The following is a 6,768-nucleotide window of genomic DNA, read 5'->3' on the forward strand; positions in this document are numbered from 1 at the left end:
TAATTTTCTTGTCAAGATGGAGGAAGTTATGAACATCCAAATGCCAGGTTTTATCTCAGGCCTTCAGAACCTGCTGGAAAATTGAAGATTAGGAGATTTAACAAACCAGAAACTGCACTTTACCTGCCACCACTTAACTGTACATAAGATGCTGTATATTTAAGTCACCTTAAAGCTCTCCTCCTTTATTTTTTTACCATTCACTGTATGTATCTGGATGCACATTATATACTTCATGCACCTTTTCCTCCTTTGTGCCCCTTCTGTTTGTTTATAAAAGCCAATGTCACAAGTGAATTTCTCCGTTGTGAGATCAATAAAGTTCTTTTCTGTTTTATTTGGAAGCAATGCAGCTGGTCGAAGTACAAATCCAAATCAGCAACACAATTGTGCATGTAATTTAAAAAAATAAAAAGGTGATTAGTTTCTGTTGTCTGAGATGATGGTGGAACATTCTTAAGAATTTTCATCTAGAAAATACATATTCATGCTTCCAGTAAGAACAACCAGCTGAACTGGTGCTGAAGCAGCAAAGCCTCCCGGGCATCTTCAGCGGGGAGATTATAAATGAGTGATCCTGGTCAAAGAGAGCTGTGCCATTTCCCATCAAATCTTGTTGGTGGCATGGTTTGATGACAGGCAAGTATTTAGCATGTAATTGTTTTGGTGTCTTCAGGGTTTCACTCGGATTTCAGAGATGTTAAGTCTGTGTAAATGAGATGTTTGATTCTTATGTCATCTGTCCCTCACCAGGGCCTATCCTGAAAGCCTGTCAACTGATAGAATAGATGTATGTTGGTTTCATTGGGGGGGGCAGGTCCTGTAAGACTTTGAGCTTGGTATCAAGATCTAGGTTGGGAGCCTAACAGGGAACAGCAGCAGCTCCCGGGACACTTTGTTTAAATAGACTCCAATCAGCTTTAATGGGGTTAGGCTGATGGAGTGGCACATTTCCTGAGCTGATGTGAGTAAGAAGTGGGTTCTCCGTTTCTATTTCTAGTGTTTATACTGAATTACTTCAGCAGTTTGCTGAACTAATAAGCTGGTTTCATGCAGTTTACGTTTATTCATGTTTTGTTTTGCATTCCCTTTTTTTTGTGGTGCCTTTATAAAGTTCACCTACCCCCAAAACTATTACACATTTAGTTATGTAACAGCCACAGCATTTGGTGCATTTTATTATGATTTCCTTGTGATAGACCAAAATAGTCGACTATTTTAATGGAACATGGTGTGATGATATACAGTTGTCAAAAAAGTAGAAATAAATGTCATATAATTATGGAAAGAAGATGGCACAACTACACACCTACAGAGATGGGGTCTTCCAATAAACTAACAGGTTTAGCAGGAAGATCTTGCTCTTGTCATGGTGGGGGTGTGAGGGGTCATTTATGATTTAAAGGGTTTGGGACACGCAGCGCTGGGATGAAATGTCTTTTATGGAGGGAAGAGGAGCCCCAATGATTTTCTCTGCTGTTCTCACTACTCTCCTCACTTTCTTCCAGTCTGAGGCGCTGCAGCCTCCACACCAAACAGTGAGACAGCTGGTCAGAACACTCTCTATAGTGCTTCTGTAGAATGTGGTGAGGATGGGTGGGGGCAGGTGGGCTCTCCTAGTCCTCGGCAAGAAGCACATGCGCTTCTGTGCCCTTTTGATGTGATGTGCACCTCCAGGAATTTGGTGCTGTAGACCTACACCACAGCTGAGCCACTGATGGCTTAGTCAAAGTAAAATGCTTTAAAAAGTTTTTTTTTTATTTGCAAGTAGGGTTTTTCAATTAAGTTGCAATGTTTTGAACAATTTGATCATTTTAATTTCATGTTTGATTCATTAAAAGATACAATAAAGGTTTTTGTAAGTTCATAAAGTTTATTACTAAAATTTGTTTTTTTCATTAGATTAATAAAAAAAGTTAACCCTTTACAATTACCATCATAACCACAATTTATAAATGATAAAGCAACAATGTTTTTTAATTATTAACAGATAGTTTATTAATATTTGTAAACAGATAATTTTGCCCTTCCATTTTAGTTCATCCTTAACTTTAACATTAGTGGGCTTCATGCCTAACCTAATAGGACTTATTTATAGTGCCCTGCGATTTTAGTTTAGCCCTAACATTAGTGTGCTTATACAGTAGCAGCCATTCAAAATGCTTAATGGCTGCCCACTTCCCTGCAGCTCCCAGCAAAATCCCTTTCAACTTCCAGCCACTGGCATTCTGAGCATGCATTTTTTTTTTTACTCCACCATTTCACTGAATCACAGGGTCTGATAAGGAGATGATACTTCTCTTTTGATCTAACTTTCCGCAAATCATGACAGAATGAATATTTTAGTGCAATGATTGATGTTTAAAAAGGAATTGTAGGGGACTAGCCAAGGACCAGCCAAGGGCCCATCAAGGAAAGTGGGGACATTTTGAATGGCTACCACTTTACCTTAATAAATTATATATTTAGCTTTTATAAATTATTTAGATTCAGTTTAAAACAGAATGAATTATTAATAAACTATCTCTTTATTATTTATAAATTGTATCTTTACCATTTATAAATTATGGTTTTAAGATTCTTGTAAAATGTAACCAAAAAAAAAACGAAATAAATATACGAATCCTTAATACTAAAATTCTCGATAGCTGTAGTTAGAAGTGTTCAAGCAAAAATGTATTGAAACTTGAACAAAATATAAGTTCTTGAGGGAGGGGTGAAAAGTTTTGCTAAGCACTCTGTAGCCCTATGCTTGGTACAGATATTTGTGTTTGTGATTTGTCAAAACCTTCCTTGTATTTCTAACTCAGTAAAGTCACCAGTTTCTAATGAACAAAAAGAAAAGGAAGCAAGCTGATAATTTTCCTTCTGCAAGTTGAGCATATATTTACCTCTGATAATCCTATAAACTTCGTATAAAACAGAGGTTTAACAGTTTCCATTTCCTTTATTGCAGTGGATCCAAACTCTGACTCAGTGCATCTTATAGAAGAAAGCCCTACAGAAGCCCTGAACGACCCAATGAGCTACAGAGGCTCGTCTCTCAGTTCTCGCTTCATCAACTACATCAAGGCAAGATATCCGTCCATGGAGCTGCTTATTCTTTCTGTGTTTCACTCCAGGCTTGTTAGAGTGTGAAGCAATAAATGGCCTTGCTCCATTATATATCTGATGGAACTTGCGGAAAGCTGTGATGTTGACTAAACTGCTTCACTTCACTAGATTCAGCTCCCTCCACATCTAACACCCTGAAAATATAAATAATTCTGTTTTTTGCAGAAGGAGAATATCACCAACATTTAACACAGAATCTGCGTTAAAAAACAATGTGGAACCATTTCTAGCACCTCTAAGAATCTTTTTACAAAAATGTATATATTTTTGGGTTAGTAAGGAATTTTAAATTAGCAACCCAAAAGTTTGTACATTGTTTGGGTGTAAATATGATGACAGAGACTCCAATGCCACTTAAATATTAATCAAACTGGAAAAGACAATGGGAAAATACCTATCCATCCATTAGCAATATCAAAAAGATAAAAACGTTTTGTGAAAAAATAACACTGGGAACAGACCCCAGCTTTTCTCTTTACCAACTCACAGTTGGACAAACATAGTAAAGTTTGGCTTCAAAATATTTTTGCTGTGATAGCTGAATTTCTTTTAATGATATGCCAATAAATTGGTAGGAAGCAGTACAATTTGCCCTCGAGTGGATTTGCAAGATTTGCAGCTCTGTGGAGGTCTGTGTTCTCAGAGTGCTTTTGAAGTTCCTGATAATTTAGCTCTTTTTCAAAATGCATCTCTACTGGAGTTGTTTGAGTCTGTTTTAAGTTAGGATTTTTGGCTGAAACTCCCTGACATGATTTTTAATACTGGACACTGAGCTGTTGCCCAAAAATTTTTTAATAGAAAATAATCCTCTTTAGGTTGATTGCTTTAATATGAATTCATATAACAGAGCTGTTAAATGGGCGAGATGTAGCTAATGTCTCTGACTTCTGGCCAATGGCTGGTGGAGATTTAGTGAAATGTGACGGGTGCAGCTGTTGCTGATTTCTGTTTGTTTGCAGGGTCGAACCGCTGCAGACTTTGAAGAACCACTGAGGATAGAGGAAGACCCACACTGGCCAATGGAACAAACGTGAGTTTAACACTGGTGCTTATCCAGTTAAACAGAGCTTCTGAGTGTTTATTCATCCTTTGATTTATTGTTTAGCCTTTCATTCATACATTTAGGCTACTCTTTTTACCTTACAGCTACTTGTGAAAATATATTTTTTTCAGGAAACTTATTTAGTTAACAAATTTTTGTTTAAGCCGATTTCAATATTTTATATAACTTTCAAAATCAGTAATAATTAAAGTTAAAATAAGCAGTGGTGCACTGAGAAGAGATTTAGATATCAGAAACCCAGATTTCTGAAATCTGTGTTTTGCTCGGATGTAACAAACCAACTTAAACTGGTATTACACTTACACTCTAGTTGGAGATGGCTTTATTTTGGGTCTGAAGATTATTTGATTTAAAGTAACAAATACAAGTATGAAAAAAGAAAAGTGCCTAAGTTTTCAACAACTCTGTGATAAAAACCTTAAAGTTGCACAATATGTTATGTGAAAAATGCAGTCGCTTTTCAATAGCTGCTTAAGCTTTGTTAATCATCTGACTTAACTGTAAACATTTTACTGATACTGAGGATGGTTAAAGTTGAGTCTTTTCAAAGCATTTAACATTGAGAGTTTTATTTAGCACAACCTATGTGCTTTTACATGCATCACCTTGGTAAGTCATCCAGAGGATTGCATTTCATTCTTTCCTTCAGGCTAATCATTTTATTTAGTGGTAGTTGAACGAATATATGACTGATCCAGTTTTCTGAAATACCCTAGTGTAGCATTGCCTCTATATTTAGAAGTGTTTGTTAAAAATGATCATGGATTTTACTTTGCAAAGCTTCTCTGCCAGCCAGCATTATGCAGTTTAAGGTTAATCATGTGACAAGAAAAGCTGCACTCTCGCATGTCTCTGAAGATTCTCTGTCATCCAGGTCATGGTGAAGCTTGGTCATGCTCTAACTAGTGATGAGGACCTCCCCACCACTAGTTAGAACCAAAGAAGCGTCTTGGATGAGAGGAATACTTCACGTCCAGTTGTCTAGACTGAAACTTTTTGAGCCTGGAAAGTTAGCAACACAGAGTGGTGTAACTAATTCAGTGACAACACATGTCATCTCAGGGCACTTTAAAGAGACAATTCAGCCCGATCATACCGTCAGATTGGTTCAAAGATTTCTACCTAATAAAAACCAGTTGATTGCATCGACTCATTGACTCGAAGGCCAGCTGGGGTTCAAGAGACACTGTCAACTAGCTCCACAGGCGGCCCCGTCCACGAAACACAGTCAGGCAAACGAGCTCCGAGCCAGCTCCCATGTCAGAGGATGAAGAGAACACATGCACAGCTGATAGTTCTCTTCAGGATGGCGTCACAGCCAAACAGGAACAGACCGGATGAAGCTGCTATGTGAAAAAGCAGATAGAACCTTATGTTAGAGATTGAACTAATAAATTCTGCAGAATGGGAGAAAAGAGATGGAATGAAGTAGAATGAAAAGGGGGTCCCCGTCCTCCAGCAGTCTAAGCATAACTATAGAGATAGCATTGGATAACCTGAGCCACTCTAACTATAAGCTTTATCAATAAGCAAAGTTTTAAGCCTACCTTTAAACCCGTAGACAGGGTGTCTGCCTCAGGGACTAAAACTGGTAGTTGGTTCCACAGGAGAGGAGCCTGATAACTAAAAGATCTGCTTCCATTTAATTTTTTTAGAGATTCTAGGAACCACCAGTACACCTGCAGATTCAGAGTGAAGTGCTCTGTTAGGGACATAGGGAACAATCATACCTCTGATATAAGATGGAGCTTGGCCATTTAAGGGTTTATATGTGTGTAGGAGGATTTGAAATTATTCTTGATTTAACAGGAAGCCTATGAAGAGAAGTGAGGGTAGGAGAGATATAATCTCTTTTTAATTTTCATGAGAACTCGGACTGCAGCATTTTGGGTCAGCTGAAGGCTTTTAACGTAAGTTTGTTAATTTTAATGCCATTCCTGGTTGACTGCAAAGAATACATTCTCCAAGTCAAATATATATTATAAATACTTATTATTATTCTAGTATTGGACAAATGGTGTTAGGGATTATTTTATACAGTTCACAGAGACCTCTTTGGCTAAAAACATAAATATGCATGCATTGCAACAATTTTTGAATCCATTGTACACATTTTTTATATAAATGTCCCTTTTATACTTTCTTGTTTTAGGTCTAAGGTCTCGGGGGGCACAGAGCTCCAAATTCACATGATTAACCAGCTACAAGAAGCTGTGGAGCTGCTGCAGAGCCCCAGCAGGTGAGAAAACGGGGGCAATGAAGCCTCAACTTGCTGTTAATCCAACCCAGAAGACTTTAACACTAACTCAGATTCAAAAACAGTGTTCAAGATTAGTTTTAGGTGTGATTTAAAGATTAATCTTTGAACACAGCATCTGGAGGTTAAAGCTGAAGTCTGTAAGTTTTTAAAAATCACTTTTTTGTCATATGGGCTAAAACTGTCCCTATGCCCAGACAGCAGTACATGTGATATGTAACCTATGAAAAAAACCGCTTCAATTGGTCCCGCCTACTGCCTGTATTGCAATCTGGAAAGAATATTTCGGGACGAGACAAAACAACCAATCACAGCCAGAGGAGCATCTGATGGA

General features: G+C 37.7%; 1 protein-coding gene across 1 annotated transcript in view; it reads left to right on the plus strand.

Annotated features, from left to right (window-relative positions):
* LOC107103713 (leucine-rich repeat and calponin homology domain-containing protein 1-like) overlaps positions 1-6,768 on the plus strand; it is an 84,171-nt gene that overhangs the window by 44,256 nt on the left and 33,147 nt on the right. The window contains exons 10-12 of the mRNA XM_015403517.1: positions 2,957-3,072; positions 4,074-4,144; positions 6,330-6,416. Coding sequence (XP_015259003.1) covers positions 2,957-3,072; positions 4,074-4,144; positions 6,330-6,416 — 274 coding nt within the window. The remainder of the gene's footprint in view (positions 1-2,956; positions 3,073-4,073; positions 4,145-6,329; positions 6,417-6,768) is intronic.

Source organism: Cyprinodon variegatus, unplaced genomic scaffold (assembly GCF_000732505.1).
Source record: "Cyprinodon variegatus isolate N-32 unplaced genomic scaffold, C_variegatus-1.0 Scaffold1512, whole genome shotgun sequence".
In the NCBI taxonomy this organism is placed as follows: domain Eukaryota; kingdom Metazoa; phylum Chordata; class Actinopteri; order Cyprinodontiformes; family Cyprinodontidae; genus Cyprinodon; species Cyprinodon variegatus.